This window comes from Macaca nemestrina, chromosome 4, assembly GCF_043159975.1.
Source record: "Macaca nemestrina isolate mMacNem1 chromosome 4, mMacNem.hap1, whole genome shotgun sequence".
In the NCBI taxonomy this organism is placed as follows: Eukaryota; Metazoa; Chordata; class Mammalia; order Primates; family Cercopithecidae; genus Macaca; species Macaca nemestrina.
In genome coordinates, this window is record NC_092128.1 from 142,871,889 (window position 1) to 142,899,070 (window position 27,182).

Here is a 27,182-nt window from a genome sequence, read left to right on the forward strand (position 1 = left end):
GCTGGAATTACAGGGGTTAGCCACCACACCCAGCCAAGGTGCTACTTTTTAAACTATGCCATAGTTTAGCCTTCAACTGTACATGCCTTATGGAACCTCCAGTTTAGTGCTGCTGTTGATACCCGTATTTTATTTTATAATGAGACCTTCCTCAGCACTTTAATAATGAAATCTACTTGTATGACTCAAGGTTGATGTGTCTTACTCAGTGGCAAAGAACAGAATAAGAAATAGATCCAAACATATGGGAATTTAAGACAGTGAAATGATTTCTTACAGAAAGGAGTCAGAGTATTGGGTCCTAAAGTCAATACAGATCAAAGCTGAAATTAATAAAATAGAGAAAAATAGAATAGGATAAATAAAAACCAAAATCAATTCTTTGGGATGGTGAGTAAAAATGTAAACCCTTTGCAATGCTGATGAAAATAAAAGTGAATATATATTATAAAGGATGAGGAAAGAGAAACAATCACAACTATAAATGATTTTTTTTTTTTTTTTTGAGACAGAGTCTCACTCTGTTGCCCAGGCTGGAATGCAGTGGTGTGATCTCGGCTCACCGCAACCTCTGCTTCTCAGGTTCAAGCGATTCTCCTGCCTCAGCCTCCTGAGTAGCTGGGATTACAGGCGTGCGCCACCATGCCCAGCTAATTTTTATATTTTCAGTAGAGATGGGATTTCACCATGTTGGCCATGCTGAACTCCTTACCTCAGGTGATCCGCCTGCCTTGGCCTCCTAAAGTGCTGAGATTACAGAGCGTGAGCCACAGTGCCCAGCCTATAAAAGACACATTTTTAAAAAATGACATGAGAATACATGAAAGTACATTTGTAGTACATTTGAAAGTCTAGAAACAATGGCTGATTTTTCAAGATAGATGGAGAGCTTAAGTAGGTTGATTAGCATCAAAGAGATTAAAAGACAATTAAGAGATATCATTTTAAAAGGAAGAGACAATACACAACTGAATTATTTCTAAGCAGTAGAGAACAGATGAGTCCAATGCTATTTAAGCTATTTTAGTTCATAGGAAAAGATGGAAAACTTCCCATTCATTTTTCTTTTTTTCTTTTTTTTTTTTTTGAGACGGAGTCTCGCTGTGTCTCCCAGGCTGGAGTGCAGTGGCGTGATCTCGGCTCACTGCAAGTTCCGCCTCCCGGGTTCACGCCATTCTCCCGCCTCAGCCTCCCAAGTAGCTGAGACTACAGGCGCCCGCCACCACGCCCGGCTAGTTTTTTGTATTTTTAGTAGAGACGGGGTTTCACCATGTTAGCCAGGATAGTCTCGATCTCCTGACCTCGTGATCCACCCGCCTCGGCCTCCCAAAGTGCTGGGATTACAGGCTTGAGCCACCGCGCCCGGCCCATCCCCATTCATTTTTCAAAGCTATGATTTAATGACAGAACCCAGTAGAAATTACATAAAAGAAAACTTTAGATTAGTTTTCTTATGCATACAGATGCTAAAACCATACATAAAATACCAGTAAATAGAATTCAGCAGTGTAGCAAAGATTGATCAGCTATTATGACCAAATAGTTTTTGTTTCAGCAACAAAAGAATAGTTTGCTACTAGAAAAATCTGTCAACAGAATGTACTGCATCAATAAATTAAAGGAGAAAACCATATGATCATATCATTCAGTGCCGAAAAGGCTCTGGGTACAATTCAGTTGTGATTCATAATAAAAGCTCTTAAGAAGGAACAGGAAAAAAACTACCTAGATATAATAAAGACTCAACATGTTTTTACTGAGCATCCATTATATGGCCAATAATGTTCCAGCAGTTAACAGACAAAACATTTAGAGCCATCTCATTTTTAAAAAAAGAATGAGTTAAATGTTTAGATTGTCAGATGGTAATAAGTGCTATGAAATAAGAAATAAAGCAGGGAATAGGTGGTTGCCAAGAGCTGGGATGTAGGAATTGTCAGGGAAGGACTCATTGGTAAGGTGATATTTGAGTAGAGAACTGTAGGAGAGCAAGTGAACAAACCAGGCAAAAATTCCAGCCATCGTGTATCCTACAGTCTCATGGTGAGGGACAGGGGGGAGACAAAAAAACATAATAAAAACATATAGCATATTAGAAGGTTTTAATGGAAAAAAAGGAAAAACAGAGGAAAATAAAGGGGACCAGGGATTTTGAAGGTCAGATTATAACATGAAGTTAGTCGTCTCATTGAGAAGGTGATATCTGAGCAAAGTCTCAAAGGAGGTGAGGGAGTTAGCGAAGTAGATATACAGGAAAGAGTGCTCCAGGGAGAGAGAAGAGTCACAGTAAAGTAGATATCAAGAGACCGACCACACCTGGCCTAGTCAAGGACCTACAAAGATGTCAATAGGACTGGAATAGAGTGAAGGAGGGAGTGTGTGAAGGTCAGGTTATGTTATGTAGGACCTTGTAGACCACCGTAAGGACTATTTTAAAAATTACCTTAATGAATTTTTATAAGGCAAACACTCTTATAACTGTCACCCATGTTAGAAATAGAACCATATCAGTCAATCCAGAAGCTTTTTCACGTACCCTATCCCAAACTAAGTCCTCTCCTTTCCTCCCAAATTATCCACTATTCTGAGACACCTTTAGAAAGCACTTATTCTGCTTCTTTATACTTTTGTTACCCAAATGTGCATTTAGACATTGTAGCTTATTCTTACTCATTAAAGATAATTTGACAAGTCTTCTCTTTCTTTTAATTGACAGATTTCCAAATGATCCATTCCTTTCTCTACCATACACTATTTTTTGAAGAACCCAAGCTATTTAGCCTGTAAAGTTATTCACAATATGAATTTTGCTGATTGGAAAATTGTGCAATTTTGCAATTGAACTGCTGATTATCCAACATGTTCTTCTGAATTCTGTACTTCATGTAAATTGATCGCTGAGTCCAGAGGCTTAATCACACTCAAGGTCTTATTTGGTAAGGCTATATACATTATATGTGGTTGTCATTTTTCTTGTGGTTTTAGCAGCCATTGATCCTCAGTGCCTAGATTCATCAATTTGGTGGATATTGTAAAATGTTGATATTCTAATTCTGATTTCTTTTCTGTATCTTAGTTGGAACAATTTTATGAAGAGACACATCCTTGCCTCTATTTTTTGGTTGCCTAGGGTTACAGCTTTTCATATGGGAAAAGCATAATAAATGCCTGATTCTTTTGCTTTTTTTTTTTGGCCAGTTTTCAAGATAATGGTTTAGTTCGTTTTCATCTTCCCAAGAGACCAATTTTATATGTTTCTATCTATTGCAATTAGCATTTTTATTGGGTTCAAATTGTTCCTTCTCTGGCCACTAGATGCTTCTACACATTGGCTCCTGAGTACTCTTGCTGTGACCTCAGTTGTGTCTGATAGCTTCCTTGCTATCTGGTATGACAAGATCTGGTGTGACAAGATAGTACACGCTCAGCTGAGCTCAGTGATCAGTCATTTCTTTAAGATGCCCTACTTTCATTTAGTGGAAATTATTTTTTTCAAGACTGTTATCTGACCAGAAGGGGGGATGTTCATTGCTGGGGTAGTCAGTATTCATAAGCCTTTTTCAGTGATCATAGCTAGGGGGTGTGTGTGTGTGTGTGTGTGTGTGTGTGTGTGCAATAAAATACTTCATGAATTCATACTGATACTTTCTATTCAAAAGCAGGACTAAGGCCGGGCGCGGTGGCTCACGCCTGTAATCCCAGCACTTTGGGAGGCTGAGGCGGGCGGATCACAAGGTCAGGAGATCGAGACCACGGTGAAACCCCGTCTCTACTAAAAATACAAAAAATTAGCCGGGCGCGGTTGTGGGTGCCTGTAGTCCCAGCTACTCGGGAGGCTGAGGCAGGAGAATGGCGTGAACCCGGGAGGCGGAGCTTGCAGTGAGCCGAGATCGCGCCACTGCACTCCAGCCTGGGCGATAGAGCGAGACTCCGTCTCAAAAAAAAAAAAAAAAAGCAGGACTAGCTGGGTGCAATTGCACACGCCCATAGTCCCAACTACTTGGGTGACTGAGGTGGGAGGATTACTTGAGCCCAGGCATTTGAGGCCAGCCTGGGCAACATAGCAAGACCCCTCTCAAAAAAACAAAACAACAACAGAAGTGGAACTATAGGGTTCTAGATTAAATCCGTATTACCTTTCTTCACACTGAGAATCATTGTTCTGAAGGACACAGGGGATGATAGGATTATCCTATCATATGATTATTCATTTGCTTTCTCAAACATTGTACAGTCACCACATTAAGATTAATGAGAAGAGCTAAAGAAAATAATTATTTGCATATGCTCTCTCTCATCTTCTCCTATATTTAAAAAAAATAGTATCTACATCATCAGAGTACACTTACATACCATGTCACTCTTAACTACTTTTATTTCCATGGATAGCTGTTTACTTAATATCATCCCAGTTCTTTGTCAGTGCCCCGCTAATCATTTTGCTTCTCTGAAGCTAGTTTTCTTTCTTTTCTTTTTTGGAGACGAAGTCTCGCTCTGTCTCCAGGCTGGAATGCAGTGGTGCGATCTCAGCTCACTGCAACCTCTGCCTCCTGGGTTCAAGCAATTCTCCTGCCTCAGCCTCCCGAGTAGCTGGGACTATAGGCTCACACCACCATGCCCAGCTAATTTTTTTGTATTTTTAGTAGATACAGGATTTCATCATGTTGGCCAGGATGGTCTCAATCTCCTGACCTTGTGATCTGCTCGCCTTGGTCTCCCAAAGTGCTGGGATTACAGGTGTGAGCCACCACACCCGGCCTGCAGCTCATGTTCTAGTACAGGAGTTGGCAAATTATGATCTGCTACCTGTTTTTGTAAGACCTGTGAGCTAAGAATAGTTTTTTACAAATTTATATTTTAAAAATTTTATTTGTGTATATTTAAGGTATACAACATGGTCTCTTGCTAGAAATATACTTAGTGAAATGACTACTACTGTCAGGAAATTAACATGTTTGTCACTAGACATAGTTACCTGTTTTTGTGTAAGAGGATCTAAAAGCTTAGCAAAAATTTTTATACTGTATTCTATTATTTACTATAGTCTCTATGTTGTACATTAGATCGCTAGACTTATTTTATGTACGTATGTATGTATGTATGTATGTAATTTATTTATTTTTGAGATAGAGTCTCGCCATGTCACCCAGGCTGGAGTACAGTGGCACAACCTCAGCTCACTGCCACCTCTGCCTTCTGGGTTCACGTGATTCTTCTGCTTCAGCCTCCTGAGTAGCTGAGATTACAGGCATGTGTCACCACGCTTGGCTAATATTTTTGTATTTTTAATAGAGACAGGGTTTCACCATGTTGACCAGGCTGGTCTCAAACTCCTGACCTCAGATGATCCGCCTGCTTCAGCCTCCCAAAATGCTGGGATTACAGGTGTGAGCCACCGTGCCTTGCCTGTTTATTTTATATAAGTGCACGTTGGTACCCTTTGACTTACATCTCCCCATTTCCTCCCATTTCTGCCCCTGGTAACCACCATCCTACTCTGCTTTGATGTGTTTTACTTTTTTAGATTCTTTATATAAGTGAGATCATACAGTATTTGTCTTTCTGTGTCTAACTTATTTCACTTAGCATAATGTCCTCTAGGTTTATCTATGTTGTTACAAATGGCAGTGTCTCCTTTTTAAAGACTGCGTAATATTTCATTGTGTGAGTGTATGTATTAATCCATATATACGTATATATCCATATCCATATCGTGTATGTATCATCATTTCTTTAGCCATTCATCCCTACATGTTAGGATTTTTTTTTTTTTCATTTTAGGACATTTTTAAAGGGTTGTAAAAATTGTAAAAAGAGAATATGCAACAGATTCTTCTTTGGATTATAGAGCCTAAACTATTTGCTATCTAGTCTTTTACAGAAAAAGTTTGCCAGCATACACTCTAGTAGATTCTTCAGAAAGTGTCTGTGGGAACAATATTCTCCGAGTTTGTAATTTTGATAACAGCTGCTCCATGCCTTTTATACTTTTACACGTTATTTTTCCTGGATATAAGATTCTTGGCTTATTTTTCTTCCATATGTATATTAAATAGATTGTTCGGTTTCTTCTAGGGAAAAAGTATTGATATTCTACAAGAAAAGAAAAATTATAAACCAGTATTTCTGATGAATATAGATGCAAAAATCCTCAACAAAATATTAGGAAACAAAATCCGTTGGCACATTTATAAGAATCGTTCACCATGATCAAGTGGGACTTATATTTGGGATACAAAGGTGGTTCAAAATAATGCAAATTAATAAATGTGATATACCACATTTACAGAATGAAGGACAAAAATCATATGATCATCTCAATAGATGCAGAAAAGGCATTTGACAAAGTTCAGCATCTTTTCATAATAAAAACTCTCAACCAAATTAAATACAGAAGGAAGGTATGTCAACACAATAAAGACTGTATCATAAGCCCATAGCTGACATCATCCTCAGTATTGAAAAGTTGAAAGCTTTTCCTGCAAGATCAGGACAGGATGCCCACTCTCACCCCCATTCTTTTTTTTTTTTTTTTTTTTTGACATGGTTTCACTCTGTTGCTCAGGTTGGAAGGCAGTACTGCAGTCACAGCTTACTGCAGCCTCCTCCTCCAGCCTCAAGCAATTCTTCCACCTCAGCCTCCCAAGTACCTGGGACTACAGGTACATACCCCCATGCCTGGCTAATTTTTGTGTATTTTATAGAGTTGGGGTTTTGCCATGTTGCCCAGGCTAGTCTCAAACTCCTAGGCTTAAGCAGTCTGTCCACCTTGCCCTCCTAAAGTGCTGGGATTACAAGTGTGAGCCACTGTGCCTGGCCTCCCTCTCACCACTTCTCTTCAACACAGTACTGGAGTCCTAGCCAGAGCAATTAAGCAAGAGACAGAAATAAAAGGCAGCCACGTCAGAAAGGAAGAAACTAAATGGTCTCTATTTGCTGATGACATGATCTTACATATAGAAAGTCCTAAAGACTCCACCAAAAATTGTTAGAACTAGTTAATGAATTCAGTAAAATTTCAAGTACAAAGTCAGCCTTCAAAAATCAGTAGTGTTTCTATACACTAACAATGAACTGTCCAAAAAAGAAATCATGAAAACAATCTCATTCACAATAGCTACAAAAAAAAGAAAAAGCTTATGAATAAATTTAATCAATGAGGTGAAAGACTTGTACACTAAGAACTATAAAACACTGATGAAAGAAATTAAACACACTAATAAATGGAAAAATATCCTGTATTCATGGATTGGAATATTGTTAAAATGGCCACACTACTAAAAAGATCTATAGATTTCAATACATTCCCTATCAAAATTTCAGTGACATTTTCACAGAAATAGAAAAAGCACTTCTAAAATTTATATGGAACTACAAAAAGGCCCAAATAGTCAAAGCAATCTTGATAGAAAAGAACAAAGCTGGATACATCACAGTATTTGACTTCAAAATATACTCTAAAGCTATAGTAATCAGAATAGCATGGTGCTGGTATAAAAAAAGATGTATAAACCGATGGATCTGAATAGAGAGCCCCCAGAAATAAAGCCACATATTTATGGTCAGTTGATCTTAAGAGTGCCAAGAATACACAATAGGGAAAGGACAGTCTCTTAAATAATGTTGGGAAAACTGGATATCCACATGAGAAGAATGAAGTTAGACTCTTACCTCACATCATATACAACCACCAACTCAAAATGGATCAAAGTTTTATCTTGAAAAAACATTATTTTTTTCTTTTGAGACAGAGTCTCACTCTGTCACCCAGGTTGGAGTGTAGTGGTGTGATCTTGGCTCACTGCAACCTCCGCCTCCTGGGTTCAAACGATTCTCTCACCTCAGCCTTCTGAGTAACTGGGACTACAGGTATGTGCCATCACACCCAACTAATTGTTGTTGTTTTCTTTTTTTTTTTTTTTTCTGGTAGAGATGGGGTTTCACCATGTTGGCCAGGCTGGTTTTGAACTCCTGACCTTAAGAGAATCACCTGCCTCGGCCTCCCAAAGTGCTGAGATTACAGGCATGAGCCACCCGCACCTGGCCTCAAAATGGATTAAAGGTTTAAATGTAAAACCTGAAACTGTAAAACTACCAGAAGAAGACATAAGGGAAAAGCTCTATGACATTGGTGTGGGCAATGAATTTTTGGATTTGACCTCAAAAGCATTGGCAACAAAAACAAAAATGGTCATACGGGATTATGTCAAACAAAAAAGCTCTGCACAGTAAAGAAAACTATGAACAGAGCGAAGAGACAACCTATAGAATAGGATGATATATTTGCAAACCATACATCTGATATAGAGTTAATATCCAAAATATGTAAGGAACTCAATTCGGCAAGAAAACAAATAATCTAAAAAATGGGGCTGGGCGTGGTGGCTCAAGCCTGTAATCCCAGCACTTTGGGAGGCCCAGATGGGCGGATCACGAGGTCACAAGATCAAGACCATCCTGGCTAACACGGTGAAACCCCATCTCTACTAAAAAAATACAAAAAACTAGCCGGGCGAGGTGGTGGGCGCCTGTAGTCCCAGCTACTCGGGAGGCTGAGGCAGGAGAATGGCGTGAACCCGGGAGGCGGAGCTTGCAGTGAGCTGAGATCCGGCCACTGCACTCCAGCCTGGGCAACAGAGCCAGACTCCGTCTCAAAAAAAAAAAAGGCAAAGAACCTGAACAGACATTTATCAAAAGAAGACATACAAATGGCCAACAGTTATATGAAAAAAATGATCAGCATCGCTAATCATCAGAGAAATGCAAATTAAAACTACAGTGTACCTCATACATGTTAGAATGGCTATTACAAAAAAGGTAACAAGTGTTGCCAAAGATATGGAGAAAAGGGAGACCTATACACTGTTGGTGATACTGTCACTTGGTACAGCTGTTATGGAAAACAACATGGAAGTTCCTCAAAAAATTAAAAATAGAACTACCATATGATCCAGCAATCCCACTACCAGGTATGTATCCAAAGGAATTGAAATCAGTATGTGGAAGAGATACCTGCACTCACATGTTCATTACAGCACTGTTCACAATAGCCAAGATATCAATCCAAGTGTCCATTCACAGATGAATGGATAAAGAAAATGTGGCATATATACCCAATGGAGTACTATTTAGCCTTTAAAAGGAGGAAATCTTGTCATTTGCGACATCATTAATAAACCTGTAGAACATTATTGTAAGTGAAATAAGCCAGGCATGGAAAGACAAATACTTGGGATCTCATTTCTATGTAGAACCTAAAATAGTCAAATTCATAGAAGCAAGAGTAGAATGGTGGTTACCAGGGCCTGGAGGTTAAAGGAATGGGGATTAGAGATGTTGGATTAAAGGATATAAAATTTCATTTAGACAGGAAGAATAAGTTCAAGAGATGTATACTGTGGTGACTATAGTTAATAACAATGTATTCTATACTTGAAAATTGCCCAGAGAATAGATTTTAAATGTTCTCATGACAAAAAAGTGATTATGTGAGGTAATGCACATGTTAATTAGCTTGATTGAGCCATTTCACCATGTATACATATTTTAAAACATGTTATATATTCAGTTTTTATCAGTTTATAAAACTAATTTTTTTTAAAGTATTGATGTTGAAAAGTTTGATCTAATTTTCTTCTCCTGTAGGTAATTTGCACACTTTGCTTAGCTACTCAAAATTTTTTTTAAAGTACAATAATTTTACTAGAGTATGTTTTATTGGTCATCATAAAGCAGATATTCTCAGATACACCTTGTGTTCTGTCAATATATAGGTTAAGAAAGCTTTTTTTAAAGAATATTTTCTTAAATTTTGGTTTTTAGTATTTGCTGTGTTCCCTAACTTTGATTTTCTTCTTCAAAGACTCTTATTTTACATGTTAGGCTTTTTTTGCCTGTTAATATTTTTCACTTTCTTTTGAATTGTTTTTTTAAATTTTAAATTTATTTCTTCTATATCTATGTATTTTTTTGAGGCAGAGTCTCACTCTGTCTCCCAGGCTGGAGTGCAGTGGTGTGATACTGGCTCACTGCAACCTCTGCCTCCTGGGAGTATAGGCACGTGCCATCATGCCCAGCTAATATTTCTTCTATTTTCAATTATTTTAAATTGGAAAGCTTTTAAATCTTTGAAGGCATTCTATTTCACTTTTAATTTGTTTTAAGATTCTCTAGCATTTATTAACTCGTCTTCCTTCTAGTTTAGTTTATTTCTGTAATGATTTTTCCTTTCATTTCTAAATTCCTGAGCTCTATCACCTTATTTCTAATATGATTTATGTATCATTTTCTCAATGTCTTTTAGCTTGTTTTAAAATAGTAAACTACAATTTTAATGTTTTGTGGCATGTCTTTTTTTGTTTATAGGAATGTTGTTCTTCTCTGTTTTCTTTTAACAATTCTTTATGATATTTGACCAAATACTTTTTTGTCACTCATTTTTACTGAAAAACAGTTTTCTCAAGCTTTTGGGAGGAGGAATAGTTCAAGCTGTCTTTATTAATTTCATAGCTCTCCCTCTCCTGTTTTTCGGTTTTGTTCTGGTAAAGCATTAAATAATATGGTGGCTTGCTGTCTGAGACTTCCTGACTCTATACCCTTCCTTCGCTTGTATCTGGGCCTTCTCTTTCCTTTGTCTCTGTCACCATTGTAATAGCCCAATTCTGATTCTCTTCCCAGAAGTTTCTCATTGCGATGTCCTGTCCTGTAGTTTTGGCTGGTTGGTTTCAAGTTCGTGTTTCCCATCTTTCTCTGGCCCCTGCCAGAACCTACCAGTGGCCCTTATAGTCACTTTTTGGTTTGATGAAACCCTTCCCAATTTCACCTGGTGTTCTCAAATAGGTCTGCTCTGATTTTTAGAGTTTGGTTTATGGCTGCTTTGGTGTTTCTCATTCTTGGGTTTCAGAAGCATCGTTGCTTCTTTTTCTTCCACCAAATTAACATTCATTCCATGCGGGGATTGTGGTTACTGTTGGTTGTCTCCACGAACTTGTATTTTGGAGTTTGTGAACTACTTTGTCATCTAGTTTTGTTGTCCACGGTGTTTTAGTTTTGTTACCGGATTGCTTTGTATGTTTTTAGGGAATGATTTGGTGAGACCAAAACTATTCACAATAGTTTTTTCTATTTGGATGATCGTACCAAATTATCCCCTAAATCTATCCAAATCAGAAAATCTGTTCAAATAGGAAAAACTATTCTGTGATTACTCAGATTCCCTCTCATTTCCAGTGCTTAGACTCTGAGTGACTAGGGAGTCATTGCAGGATTTTGAGCAATGAAGTGACATGACCTGACTGGTGTTTTAAAGACTCTGTCTAGTGATAGACTGAGAATAGACCACAGGGATGTAGAGGAAGAAGCAGGGAGACCTATTAGAAGAATGTTGCAGAAATAGGCTGGGTGGATCACTTGAGGTCAGGAGTTCGAGACCAGCCTGGCCAACATGGCAAAACCCTGTCTCTACTAAAAATACAAAAATTAGCTGGGCGTGGTATTGGGCGCCTGTAATCCCAGCTACTCAAGAGGCTGAGGCCGGAGAATTGCTTGAGCCCATGAGGTAGAGGTTGCAGTGTGCTGAGATTGCACCACTACACTCCAGCCTGGGCAACAAGAGCAAGACTCTATCTCAAAAAAAAAAAAAAAAATTGCAGAAATCCAGGTGAGAGATGTTGACTTGGACTAGGTGAGCAGCAGTAGAGTTAATGAGAAGTGGCCAGATTTGCATATATTTTGAGGTATAGTTGATAAGATTTCCTGATGGATTTGATGTGAAGTATGAGAGAAGGTAGTTGAAAAATAACTCTGGTTTTGTCCTGAGCAACCATAAGAATGGAGTTGCTTTTAACTGAGATTAGGAGACTGAGGCTGCCTTGTGGTTAGGGTACACTTTGGGGTGACATTAAGAGTTCAGTTTGGACTATGTTGAGCTTGAGATAGTTATTAGACTTCTGAGTGAAGATACTCTTTGTGATTCTGTGAGTCCCATGATAACATGAGGTAAAAAAAGAAAGACATTGTTTATCATAGAACATTGGAAAATATGGAAAAGTTAGATAAGAAAATAAAAATCATGCTTCATTGTAAGCATTCTGATATGATTCTAAAACATACATATAACATGCATATAGAACACATTGCTTTTTCCTTTCCAACTTTTAGGTTCAGGGAGTACATGCAAAGGTTTGCTAGAGGTAAATTGTCTGTTACAGGGGTTTGGTATACAGATTGTTTCATCACCCAGGTAATAAGCATAGTACTCTGTGGGTAGTTTTTCGATCCTCATCTTCCTCCCACCCTCCACCCTTAAGTAGGCCCCAGCGTCTGATGTTCCCTCCTTTGTGTCTATGTGTACTCAGTGCTTAGCTAGCACCTATAAGTGAGAACATGCAGTATTTGGTTTTCTGTTCCTGTATTAATTCGCTTAGAATAATGGCCTCCAACTCCATCTATGTTGCTGCAAAGGACACGACTTCATTTTTTTTTATAGCTGTGTAGTATTCCATACTGTATATCTACCACATTTTCATCATCCAGTCCACTGTTGTGTGGGCATTTAGGTTGATTCTATGTCTTAGCTATTGTGAACAGTGCTGCGATGAACATACAGTTACCTGTGTCTTTGTAGTAGAACGATTTATATTCCTGTGGGTATATACCCAGTAAGGGGGTTACTGGGTCTAATGGTAGTTCAAGTTCTTTGAGAAATCTCCAAACTGCTCTCCACAGTGGCTAAACTAATTTACATTCCCACCAGCAATATATAAGCATGCTCTTTTCTTATTTTGTTTCGTTTTGTTTTAAAACTAAAGCTTATTCCGGCCAATTTACTCTTACTGTTTTGTAATAACAGCTCTTAGATCAGAAACGGTCTTTGTTTTAAACCTTCCTATCAATATCAAACACAATGATGTTGGGGTAAGAGAGGCCTTTTCTCTAAATGAAAATACAATACTTATTCTATATAATTCTAGAGGGCCCAGAGATGTGGAAATAATGTATTTGTAAGAATTATATTAAACAATCTTTATTTGATAAATAGTACCTTACAATCCTAATGCTATCTACCAAGCTTCAGTAAGAGCAATTTCAGCATCAAGTAATGAACAGTAGCTAAACTAACAAGAGATCAATCAAAAGGGCTTTAAGTGGAGCAGCACTAGCTGATGTGCTGCCAAGGCTCTGGGCATTCAGGACTCTACTACAGGGAAAACAGAATCAAACTGGCAGGTGCTCTGGACGCAAGCCCTCACATTGTGACCTGCCTCCCTCCTGGGGGCCTGGTGGCCCACAGTCCCCTTGGCACTTCTCAGCCCCTGTGGGCTGCAGATGGAAATCCAGACACCAATGGACAGCTTGGGAAAGGCTGGAACTTGACCTCACAGTCACCTGGCTTCTGCTTATTGTGGTCGTTTTCTTTCCAGAGCACCTAGAGCACTCACACAGTGGACACGGCAGTCATCCAGCCTTCTTGGGCTGTTTTCTCATAGAAGAGGATCTTCCTCTAAACATTGGAAGTGTCTTTCTCCAATTCCTGGACCAGATCTTGGGCCATCTTCTTGTAGGTCATGGGTCTGTCACACACGGTTCAAGTTTTTGTGGCTATTGTGAATGGGATTGTGTTCTTGATTTAGCTCTCAGCTTGGGTATTGTTGATGTATGGAAATGCTATTGATTTTTTTTTTTTTTTTTTTTTTGAGACGGAGTCTCACTCTGTCGCCCAGGCTGGAGTGCAGTGGCCGGATCTCAGCTCACTGCAAGCTCCGCCTCCCGGGTTCACGCCATTCTCCTGCCTCAGCCTCCCAAGTAGCTGGGACTACAGGCGCCTGCCACCTCGCCCGGCTAGTTTTTTTTTTGTATTTTTTAGTAGAGACGGGGTTTCACCGTGTCAGCCAGGATGGTCTCGATCTCCTGACCTCGTGATCCGCCCGTCTCGGCCTCCCAAAGTGCTGGGATTACAGGCTTGAGCCACCGCGCCCGGCCTATTGATTTTTGTACAATGATTTTGTCTCCTGAAACTTTGCTGAAGTTGTTTATCAGATCTAGAGCTTTTGGGCAGAGACTGTGGGGTTTTCTAGGTATAAAGTCATATCGTTTGCAAATATGGAAGATAGTTGGCTTCCACTCTTCCTGGATGCATTTAGTTATTTTTCTTACTACTCTATCTAAGACTTTCAGTACTGTGTTGACTAGGAATGGTGAGAGAGGGCATCCTGTCTTGTTCTGGTTCTCAGTGGGAATACTTCCAGTATGGTATGCTTCCAGCAGCACATCAGCTAGTGCTGCTCCCTTTAAAGCCCTTTTTGTTGATCTCTTGTTAATTTAGCTACTGTTCATTACTTGATGCTGAAATTGCTCTTATTGAAATTTGATAGGTAGCATTAGGATTGTAAGGTACTATTTATCAAATAAAGATTGTTTAATATAATTCTTACAAATACATTATTCCACATCTGTGGGCCCTCCAGAACATTCAGCATGTTCTGGATGTTGGCTGTGGGTTTGTCATAGGTATCACTTATTATTTTGAGGTATGTTCCTTCGATGCCTAGTTTGTTGAGGGTTTTTAACATGAAGGGATGCTGAATTTTATTGAAAACATTTTCTGTGTCTTTTGAGCTGATCATGTAGTTTTTGTCTTTAGTTCTGTTTATGTGATGAATCACATTTATTGGTTTGCGTATGTTGAACCAACCTTGCATCCTAGGGATAAAGCCTACTTGATTGTGGTGGATTAGCTTTTTGATGTGCTTCTAGTTTCTGTTTCCTAGTATTTTGTTGAGGATTTTTGCATCTACGTTCATCAGGGATATTGGCCTGAAGTTTTCTTTTTTTGTTGTTTCTCTACTAGGTTTTGGTATCAGAATGATGCTGACCTCATAGAATAAGTTGGCAAGGAGTCCCTTCTCCTGAGTTTTTGGGAACAGCTTCAGTAGGTTTGGTACGAGGTCTTCTTTATACATCTGATAGAATTTGGTTATGAATCCCTCTGGTTTAGGGCTTTTTCTGGTGGGTAGGTTTTTTAGTACTAATTCAGTTTAGGAACTCATTATTGGTCTGTAGAACACATTTTCACAAAATTGAATTTCTATTGTATATACATTTTAAAATCTTCTTTCACAAGATGTGACCTGAGCATTTTCTAATAGTGAAAGTCTTTGAAAACATGGTTTTTAATGGTATTTCATTACATGCTTTACTGTAATAAACCTAACCACTTGGATTATGTACTTTCACTCTTTCCTTTTGGCATGTCTGTTCCATCCTCTATGCTTTAATCTGGAGGATTTGGTTTCTTGTAGTAGTTGCTGGGTATCATAATTCAGACCTGTGGTTTGGCAGTCAGCCTGGCTGTAGTGTTTAACTGAGTCTCGTGGAAAATCCATGCTTAAAATGGATGTCATGGAGGATTATATTCACCTCAGTCATTCAAGACTTTGGCATAGACCCCATTCCTTGAGGAGGAGTTGCTGCCACTGTGACTGCCACAGAGGGAAGGAAGCCTGGGCACTTGGGACTGCGAGAACTTGCAGAGTCACAGATATCTTGTCTCAGTGTACATGGGCTGTGTGTGTTGAAATGTACCAGTCTGTGAGGCACTGTGTTTTGAGGTCCCAGTAAGCTAAAGGTAGGTAGAATGGTATCTAGTTCATACGCTAGTATGCTTTAGATCTAAGTGTTGGTTAATTCTGGAAGGATTGAAGGAATAGGGGAGATTTAATGAGCTCCATGCAGTTCTGCAGGTTATTATCAAGAAAAGAAAATCAGGCTGTCAGTTCCAGGCCCATTTCTCTATAATCACTGTATCCTTTTGAACAAAAGTTGGCAAACTTTTTCTGTAAAGGGCCAGATATTTTTAGCTTTGCAGGCCATATGATCTCTGTTGTAAGCACTGAGCTCTTCTGTTATAGAGCAAAAGCAGCCATAGGCAGTACAGGAACAAATGGCCATGGTTATGTTCTAGTAAAACTTTATTTACATAGCAGGCAGCAGGCCAGATTGGAGCAATAGTTGTCAACTCCTGCTTTGAAAATGTTTTGGAAACTGTGTCTCTGTCGGTTAGTGGTCATTATCCCCAGTCTCTTAGGATCAGAGTTTTTCTTAGATTACAAAGCTGGATCATACAGACCTGACTTCCAGGTCTGCGTTCTCTCCACTACACTCTGCTGCCTCTTAGAAAAACATAAACTAAATAACTAGAACCCATGGAAAGAGGGAAAAGCCAAGCCCAGAGAGCTGACGTGGGACTAAGAGACAACTGTAAGAGTTTCAATGTGGAATGTTTATGTGGCTCCCCAACCAGACCGTGACCTCCTTGAAGATTGGGACTGCATCGTATCTTGTTCTCATTTTCTATTTTATTTTAAAGATCTATCCTTTGGGTTGAACAAATGTGTTTCTTGAACCAGATAAGTGCAACACTGAGTAAACTCTTGTTTCTTTTCTCCCTTCCATCCTCCCAACTTAGTAGCTTCAGTACATTCTTAGCTCTCCTTACTTGCTATTCTCTCAACATACCAGGTGACTGGGCACAGTGGCTCACGCCTGTAGTCCCAGCACTTTGGGAAGCTGAGGTGGACAGATCACCGGAGGTCAGGAGTTCAAGACCAGCCTGGCCAACATGGCGAAACCACACTAAAAATACAAGAATTAGCTGGGTGTGGTGGCGTGCACCTGTAATCCCAGCTACTTGGGAGGCTGAGGCAGGAGAATCACTTGAACCCAGGAGGCAGAGGTTACAGTGTGCTGAGATTGCGCCACTGCACTCCAGCCTGGGCGACAGAGCGAAAGTCTATCTCAAAAAAACAAAACAAAACAAAACAAAACAAAAAAACAAACACCAGGTTCTCTCATGAATGTAAATAGTGATGTGGTCCTTCTGTCAGGAAGACATCACCTGAGACCACACACACAGAAAGTCTAATTTTCCTTAGGATACAGTCCTACATCAGGGTTGACAAAGTTTTTTTGTAAGGGTTAGATAGTAAATATTTTAGGTTTTGCAAGCCATATGGACTCTTCCTCAGCTACTCAACTCTGCCGTTGTAGTACAAGAGCAGCCATAGACAATCTATACATGAATGAGTGTGGCTGTGTTCCAGTAAACTTTACTTACGGATATTGATATTCGAGTTTCACATGGTTTTCATGTGTAATGAAATGTGATTATTTTTATTTAAAACAAAACATTAAAAATGTAAAAGCCATTTTTTGCTTGAAGGCCAGACAAAAACAGGCAATGTGAACCAATTTAATTTAATGTGTGACTCATAGATGCTAACCCTTGCCTTAGCTGCTTAGTAACTTGCCCTAGTCATGTGTTACCCCATGAAAAGAATGGCCTACTTCTGTCATATTGCCTCTAACCTCTGTCACTTCATTTATGATGCTGTGTATTAGTCATGTGTACCTTTGTCTCTCTTGCTGGATTCTGAGCATCTTGAGAGGCAGGCCATGGCCTAGTCAGTCATCTTTGTATCCTTAATATCAAACCTTAGACTTGACTTGGCACATAGTGGGTATTTAAGAAGTGACTGTTGGGGGGCGGAGCAAGATGGCCGAATAGGAACAGCTCCAGTCTCCAACTCCCAGCGCCAGCGACACAGAAGACCGGTGATTTCTGCATTTTCAACTGAGGTACTGGGTTCATCTCACTAGGGAGTGCCGGACAATTGGTGCTGGTCAGCTGCTGCAGCCTGACCAGTGAGAGCTGAAGCAGGGCGAGGCATCGCCTCACCTGGGAAGCGCAAGGGGGAAGGGAATCCCTTTTCCTAGCCAGGGGAACTGAGACACACAACACCTGGAAAATCGGGTACCTCCCACCCCAATACTGCGCTTTAAGCAAACGGGCACAACAGGAGAGTATATCCTACACCTGGCCGGGAGGGTCCCACGCCCACGGAGCCTCCCTCATTGCTGGCACAGCAGTCTGCGATCTAACCGCAAGGCAGCAGCGAGGCTGGGGGAGGGGCGCCCACCATTGCTGAGGCTTAAGTAGGTATACAAAGCTGCTGGGAAGCTCGAACTGGGTGGAGCTCACAGCAGCTCAAGGAAACCTGCCTGTCTCTGTAGACTCCACCTCTGGGGACAGGGCACACCTAAACAACAACAAAAGCAGCAGAAACTTCTGCAGATGCAAATGACTCTGTCTGACAGCTTTTAAGAGAGCAGTGGATCTCCCAACACGGAGGTTGAGATCTGAGAAGGGATAGACTGCCTGCTCAGTGGGTCCCTGACCCCTGAGTAGCCTAACTGGGAGACATCCCCCACTAGGGGCAGTCTGACACCCCACACCTCACAGGGTGGAGTACACCCCTGAGAGGAAGCTTCCAAAGCAAGAATCAGACAGGTACACTCGCTGTTCAGCAATATTCTATCTTCTGCAGCCTCTGCTGCTGATACCCAGGCAAACAGGGTCTGGAGTGGACCTCAGGCAATCTCCAACAGACCTACAGCTGAGGGTCCTGACTGTTAGAAGGAAAACTATCAAACAGGAAGGACACCTACACCAAAACCCCATCAGTACGTCACCATCATCAAAGACCAGAGGCAGATAAAACCACAAAGATGGGGAAAAAGCAGGGCAGAAAAGCTGGAAATTCAAAAAATAAGAGCGCATCTCCCCCGGCAAAGGAGCGCAGCTCATTGCCAGCAACGGATCAAAGCTGGACGGAGAATGACTTTGACGAGATGAGAGAAGAAGGCTTCAGTCCATCAAACTTCTTAGAGCTAAAGGAGGAATCACGTACCCAGCACAAAGAAACTAAAAATCTTGAAAAAAAAGTGGAAGAATTGATAGCTAGAGTAATTAATGCAGAGAAGGTCATAAACGAAATGACAGAGATGAAAACCATGACACAAGAAATACGTGACAAATGCACAAGCTTCAGTAACTGACTCGATCAACTGGAAGAAAGAGTATCAGCGATTGAGGATCAAATGAGTGAAATGAAGCGAGAAGAGAAACCAAAAGAAAAAAGAAGAAAAAGAAATGAACAAAGCCTGCAAGAAGTATGGGATTATGTAAAAAGACCAAATCTACGTCTGATTGGGGTGCCTGAAAGTGAGGGGGAAAATGGAACCAAGTTGGAAAACACTCTTCAGGATATCATCCAGGAGAACTTCCCCAACCTAGTAGGGCAGGCCAACATTCAAATCCAGGAAATACAGAGAACGCCACAAAGATACTCCTCGAGAAGAGCAACTCCAAGACACATAATTGCCAGATTCACCAAAGTTGAAATGAAGGAAAAAATCTTAAGGGCAGCCAGAGAGAAAGGTCGGGTTACCCACAAAGGGAAGCCCATCAGACTAACAGCAGATCTCTCGGCAAAAAACTCTACAAGCCAGAAGAGAGTGGGGGCCAATATTCAACATTCTTAAAGAAAAGAATTTTCAACCCAGAATTTCATATCCAGCCAAACTAAGTTTCATAAGTGAAGGAGAAATAAAATCCTTTACAGATAAGCAAATGCTTAGAGATTTTGTCACCACTAGGCCTGCCTTACAAGAGACCCTGAAGGAAGCACTAAACATGGAAAGGAACAACCGGTACCAGCCATTGCAAAAACATGCCAAAATGTAAAGACCATTTAGGCTAGGAAGAAACTGCATCAACTAACGATCAAAATAACCAGTTAATATCATAATGGCAGGATCAAGTTCACACGTAACAATATTAACCTTAAATGTAAATGGACTAAATGCTCCAATTAAAAGACACAGACTGGCAAACTGGATAAAGAGTCAAGACCCATCAGTGTGCTGTATTCAGGAGACCCATCTCACATGCAGAGACATACATAGGCTCAAAATAAAGGGATGGAGGAAGACTTACCAAGCAAATAGAGAACAAAACAAAGCAGGGGTTGCAATACTAGTCTCTGATAAAACAGACTTTAAACCATCAAAGATCAAAAGAGACAAAGAAGGCCATTACATAATGGTAAAGGGATCAATTCAACAGGAAGAGATAACTATCCTAAATATATATGCACCCAACACAGGAGCACCCAGATTCATAAAGCAAGTCCTTAGAGACTTACAAAGAGACTTAGACTCCCATGCAATAATAATGGGAGACTTCAACACTCCACTGTCAACATTAGACAGATCAACGAGACAGAAAGTTAACAAGGATATCCAGGAATTGAACTCATCTCTGCAGCAAGCAGACCTAATAGACATCTATAGAACTCTCTATCCCAAATCAACAGAATATACATTCTTCTCAGCACCACATCACACTTATTCCAAAATTGACCACATAATTGGAAGTAAAGCACTCCTCAGCAAATGTACAAGAACAGAAATTATAACAAACTGTCTCTCAGACCACAGTGCAATCAAACTAGAACTCAGGACTAAGAAACTGAATCAAAACCGCTCAACTACATGGAAACTGAACAACCTGCTCCTGAATGACTACTGGGTACATAACAAAATGAAGGCAGAAATAAAGATGTTCTTTGAAACCAATGAGAACAAAGATACAACATACCAGAATCTCTGGGACACATTTAAAGCAGTGTGTAGAGGGAAATTTATAGCACTAAATGCCCACAAGAGAAAGCAGGAAAGATCTAAAATTGACACTCTAACATCACAATTAAAAGAACTAGAGAAGCAAGAGCAAGCACATTCAAAAGCTAGCAGAAGGCAAGAAATAACTAAGATCAGAGCAGAACTGAAGGAGATAGAGACACAAAAAACCCTCCAAAAAATCAATGAATCCAGGAGTTGGTTTTTTGAAAAGATCAACAAAATTGACAGACTGCTAGCAAGACTAATAAAGAAGAAAAGAGAGAAGAATCAAATAGATGCAATAAAAAATGATAAAGGGGATATCACCACCGACCCCGCAGAAATACAGACTACCATCAGAGAATACTATAAACACCTCTACGCAAATAAACTGGAAAATCTAGAAGAAATGGATAATTTCCTGGACACTTACACTCTTCCAAGACTAAACCAGGAAGAAGTTGAATCCCTGAATAGACCAATAGCAGGCTCTGAAATTGAGACAATAATTAATAGCCTACCAACCAAAAAAAGTCCAGGACCAGATGGATTCACAGCTGAATTCTACCAGAGGTACAAGGAGGAGCTGGTACCATTCCTTCTGAAACTATTCCAATCAATAGAAAAAGAGGGAATCCTCCCTAACTCATTTTATGAGGCCAACATCATCCTGATACCAAAGCCTGGCAGAGACACAACAAAAAAAGAGAATTTTAGACCAATATCCCTGATGAACATCGATGCAAAAATCCTCAATAAAATACTGGCAAACCGGATTCAGCAGCACATCAAAAAGCTTATCCACCATGATCAAGTGGGCTTCATCCCTGGGATGCAAGGCTGGTTCAACATTCGCAAATCAATAAACGTAATCCAGCATATAAACAGAACCAAAGACAAGAACCACATGATTATCTCAATAGATGCAGAAAAGGCTTTTGACAAAATTCAACAGCCCTTCATGCTAAAAACGCTCAATAAATTCGGTATTGATGGAACATACCTCAAAATAATAAGAGCTATTTATGACAAACCCACAGCCAATATCATACTGAATGGGCAAAAACTGGAAACATTCCCTTTGAAAACTGGCACAAGACAGGGATGCCCTCTCTCACCACTCCTATTCAATATAGTGTTGGAAGTTCTGGCTAGGGCAGTCAGGCAAGAGAAAGAAATCAAGGGTATTCAGTTAGGAAAAGAAGAAGTCCAATTGTCCCTCTTTGCAGATGACATGATTGTATATTTAGAAAACCCCATTGTCTCAGCCCAAAATCTCCTTAAGCTGATAAGCAACTTCAGCAAAGTCTCAGGATACAAAATTAATGTGCAAAAATCACAAGCATTCTTATACACCAGTAACAGACAAACAGAGAGCCAAATCATGAATGAACTTCCATTCACAATTGCTTCAAAGAGAATAAAATACCTAGGAATCCAACTTACAAGGGATGTAAAGGACCTCTTCAAGGAGAACTACAAACCACTGCTCAGTGAAATAAAAGAGGACACAAGCAAATGGAAGAACATACCATGCTCATGGATAGGAAGAATCAATATCATGAAAATGGCCATACTGCCCAAGGTAATTTATAGATTCAATGCCATCCCCATCAAGCTACCAATGAGTTTCTTCACAGAATTGGAAAAAACTGCTTTAAAGTTCATATGGAACCAAAAAAGGGCCCGCATCTCCAAGACAATCCTAAGTCAAAAGAACAAAGCTGGAGGCATCACGCTACCTGACTTCAAACTATACTACAAGGCTACAGTAACCAAAACAGCATGGTACTGGTACCAAAACAGAGATATAGACCAATGGAACAGAACAGAGTCCTCAGAAATAATACCACACATCTACAGCCATCTGATCTTTGACAAACCTGAGAGAAACAAGAAATGGGGAAAGGATTCCCTATTTAATAAATGGTGCTGGGAAAATTGGCTAGCCATAAGTAGAAAGCTGAAACTGGATCCTTTCCTTACTTCTTATACGAAAATTAATTCAAGATGGATTAGAGACTTAAATGTTAGACCTAATACCATAAAAACCCTAGAAGAAAACCTAGGTAGTACTATTCAGGACATAGGCATGGGCAAAGACTTCATGTCTAAAACACCAAAAGCAACGGCAGCAAAAGCCAAAATTGACAAATGGGATCTCATTAAACTAAAGAGCTTCTGCACAGCAAAAGAAACTACCATCAGAGTGAACAGGCAACCTACAGAATGGGAGAAAATTTTTGCAATCTACTCATCTGACAAAGGGCTAATATCCAGAACCTATAAAGAACTCAAACAAATTTACAAGAAAAAAACAACCCCATCAAAAAGTGGGCAAAGGATATGAACAGACATTTCTCAAAAGAAGACATTCATACAGCCAACAGACACATGAAAAAATGCTCATCATCACTGGCCATCAGAGAAATGCAAATCAAAACCACAATGAGATACCATCTCACACCAGTTAGAATGGCGATCATTAAAAAGTCAGGAAACAACAGATGCTGGAGAGGATGTGGAGAAATAGGAACACTTTTACACTGTTGGTGGGATTGTAAACTAGTTCAACCATTATGGAAAACAGTATGGCGATTCCTCAAGGATCTAGAACTAGATGTACCATATGACCCAGCCACCCCATTACTGGGTATATACCCAAAGGATTATAAATCATGCTGCTATAAAGACACATGCACACGTATGTTTATTGCGGCACTATTCACAATAGCAAAGACTTGGAATCAACCCAAATGTCCATCAGTGACAGACTGGATTAAGAAAATGTGGCACATATACACCATGGAATACTATGCAGCCATAAAAAAGGATGAGTTTGTGTCCTTTGTAGGGACATGGATGCAGCTGGAAACCATCATTCTTTGCAAACTATCACAAGAATAGAAAACCAAACACCGCATGTTCTCACTCATAGGTGGGAACTGGACAATGAGATCACTTGGACTCGGGAAGGGGAACATCACACACCGGGGCCTATCATGGGGAGTGGGGAGAGGGGAGGGATGGCATCGGGAGTTATACCTGATGTAAATGACGAGTTGATGGGTGCTGATGAGTTGATGGGTGCAGCACACCAACATGGCACAAGTATACATATGTAACAAACCTGCACGTTATGCACATGTACCCTAGAACTTAAAGTATAATAATAATAATATAATAAATAAATAATAAAAAAGAAGTGACTGTTTAATTTGAATTTTATGCTTGATATGTATAAAATGTCATTTCTGCTGATCTTAAAGAGAAACACTTGACTGATATGCATAGGTTTCCCGTGTTCTTCCCCTTGAGAGGCCATAGTTAACTGCATTTGCTGCTAGCGGCTCTTATAAACTCAGTGGTTGTATAGCAAAGCCTTTCCAAAGTCTTTTATTTTAGAGCTCTTTTTCAGACAAGAAATGATTATACTTTTTCTTCAACTCATTTATTCAATCATAATGATAAATATGGCTTTCACTATTCTGATGAACCAGAGCTATCATCAGTGTGAAATAATAATAGACATGGTTTAGTGAGCATCTGCTATATTCCAGTCGATTAGAATTTTTTCTCTAGATTTTTGGTGACCTTCTGATTACTGTTAATTTACATGTTTTTTATTTTTCTCTACATGTCAAACAAGAAGCAACAACACATAAAAAACCCACATGCTTTTTCTTCATACAATCTATATTATTGAATGACAGACAAACATCTGTCCTTCAAGTCAAATATGAATTAATCATAGACTCCTTTCTCTTCTTCTTCACCCCCCCATATCTAATTGGCCACTGTCTTTCCTTTTTTTTTTTTTTTTTTTTTTTTTTTTAAGATGGAGTCTTACTCTGTTGCCCAGGCTGGAGTGCAGTGGTGTGATCTCGGTTCATTGCAAGCTCCATCTCCCAGGTTCAAGCGACTCTCCTGCCTCAGCCTCCCAAGTAGCTGGGATTACAGACATGCACCACCACACCTGGCTAATTTTCGTATTTTTAGTAGAGAGGGGATTTCGCCATGTTGGCCAGGCTGGTCTCAATCTCCTGACCTCAAATGATCCACCCACTTCGGTCTCCCAGTGTCTTCATAGTTTTAAAAATTATCTTTGGAATTTGTCTTGTCTCTATTTCTAATTCATTTAATCTACTTGAAGCCTTAGTCATTTATTTTCTTCTAATATGTTGAGCATCTATACCGATTTTCCTGACCCCACTTGCCTCATTCTCCAGTTATTCTTCCCATAGTTATCAGCACTGAATGCTAATAATAGTACTTTGTTCATATTAGTTGTTATTAAAACTCTTCAGCTGGGTTCAGTGGCTCACGCCTGTTACCAGCACTTTGGGAGGCCAAGGTAGACGGATCACGAGGTCAGGAGATCGAGACCATCCTGGCTAACACAATGAAACCCCGTCTCTACTAAAAAAAAAAAAAACACACACACAAAAAATTAGCCGGGCGAGGTGGCGGGCGCCTGTAGTACCAGCTACTCAGGAGGCTGAGGCAGGAGAATGGTGTGAACCCGGGAGGCGGAGCTTGCAGTGAGCCGATACCGTGCCACTGCACTCCAGCCTGGGCGACAGAGCCAAACTCTGTCTCAAAAAAACAAAACAAAACAAAAAAACCACTCTTCATTTATTCCTTATTATCTTCAAGGTAAGCCCAGCTTCCCAGTCATGACATACAGGACTCTCTGTGTGACCCCAATACTTAACACAGATATGTTTCAGATTTCAGAATTTTTTGGATTTTAGAAAAGTAATACGGTTTATGCAATACACATATGACATCCTCTGCTCATTTCTGAACACTTATGGGAGTGAATGGCAGGTGCTTTTAATAATTACGCTGGGGTAAATTATGCTAGGTGTAAACTGGACCTGTCTTGGGCAAACCAGGATGTTCTTTACACAGGTTAAGAATGTCAAGCAAAGAACATTAGGGATGAAGCAATACAAGGAGAACAGATAAAGAGAAGGGATCAGTGGGTTAAGTGGAGTCCTGGAGAAATATTTGAAAAGGGAGAAAGGAACATGGCTCTTGAGGCAGGGGGAAACCTGGAGCAGGTAGCCTCACGAATCCCAGGGAAGAGGAATTGTTTTTCTATTATTTTAGAAGCAGAGCCCCTTTAGGAGACTCCTCATCAGATAATGGTTATTCAGTGAGGGGTCATATTCTTAATTAAAAGGGCCTTTACCTTTTCTTAGAATACTATGTTTGAATGACTTTTTATGTATTAGGATATAAAAGTCTCTTTTAAGCATTTCTATTTTATAGTCATTGACCAAAATCTAATTCAGATCCAGCTTAAATCCAAAAGTCATTTCATGCTACGTTTTATCCTGAGGTTGCTAGTTATTTAGTCAAATACAGTGAGTATAATCACTACAGGCTTAGAGTAAATTTCCATGTCAAGAGGTAGAACACATTTATTCTGTAATATTGAATCCTGTAATATTGAAAATCAAAAACAGCCCTTTTTTTTTTTCTTCTATAGAAAATAAGATTTTTAAGGAAGTCAGCAGGAAAATAGAACAAGTGAATATTTTACATTCTTAGTGGTTTATGGTTGGCCGTTTTCCCCCAACATTTTGTTATGAAAAGTTAAAATGTACAGAAGAATTGAAAGTCTTATGCCCACCAGCTAGATTCTTTCATTAACATGTTGCTGTATTTCCTTTGTCACTGTCCATCTGTTTTACCATCTGTTTGTCCCTCTTTCCATCCATCCGTCTATCTTTTTTTTTGGTAAGGTTGACTGGCAGTTTTTCTAAGCAGCCGTATCTTTATTTTGTTACTGTTTTTTTCCTGGATGTTGTAATTACAGTGTCAAGATATTTAATGCAGATGTTTCAGCTAACCCTTTTTCCTATTTCTAGAAATGTGAGATTGCCAATAATCCCTGACAATCTTAAATTCTTTTTTAATTCTGGTAGTGTCAGACCTGACTAGAGCCCTCTTTCTCAATTGTTTTGTAATCCAGACAATTAAAACCATTAGTCATTAAAACATAATTTATAGTGGTTTTAAAGCATGACTTTCTAAATTTTAAATCAACATTTATTCATATTACGTTGTTTTCAGAGTGGAGAGATCTACAGACCAAGTCATCAAGCCGGTCAATGTAGCAGCTCTATCCAAATGGGTTGGGAAGATACCACCAGATGTTTTACAAGACATGGCAGTGATTGCTCCTATGCTTGCCAAACTTGGATATGACCCATATGCCAACCCACCTAACTATGGAAAACCTGATCCCAAAATTCTTGAAAACACTCGAAGGGTAAGTGAGATTTTTTAAAGCAACTGAGAAAACTAGATTGGAATTTGGGATCCGAATACTTTTTTTCTTATTTTATTTCTTGCTATTTAATGATCAGAAAATTATTTTGAATTAGACACATTTGGGCCCAGCAGCCTGGCGCGGTGGCTCACGCCTGTAATCCCAGCACTTTGGGAGGCCGAGGTGGGTGGATCACAAGGTCAGGAGATTGAGACCATCCTGGCTAACACGGTGAAACCCCGTCTCTACTAAATACACAAAAGATTAGCCAGGCATGGTGGCGGGCGCCTATAGTCCCAGCTACTCAGGAGGCTGAGGCAGGAGAATGGCGTGAACCCGGGAGGCGGAACTTGCAGTGAGCAGAGATCATGCCACTGCA

General features: G+C 39.8%; 1 protein-coding gene across 6 annotated transcripts in view; it reads left to right on the plus strand.

Annotated features, from left to right (window-relative positions):
• The window catches only part of LOC105466322 (tyrosylprotein sulfotransferase 1), a 148,323-nt gene that overhangs the window by 52,877 nt on the left and 68,264 nt on the right, over window positions 1-27,182 (plus strand). For 5 of the 6 annotated variants that reach the window (XM_071095301.1, XM_011715310.3, XM_011715307.2 and 2 more), the window contains exon 3: window positions 26,605-26,803. In XM_071095301.1, the coding sequence (XP_070951402.1) occupies window positions 26,605-26,803 (199 nt within the window). Of the gene's footprint in view, window positions 1-2,716; window positions 2,937-26,604; window positions 26,804-27,182 lie in introns of those variants that run through there. The other variant, XR_978124.3, reaches the window with a different exon arrangement.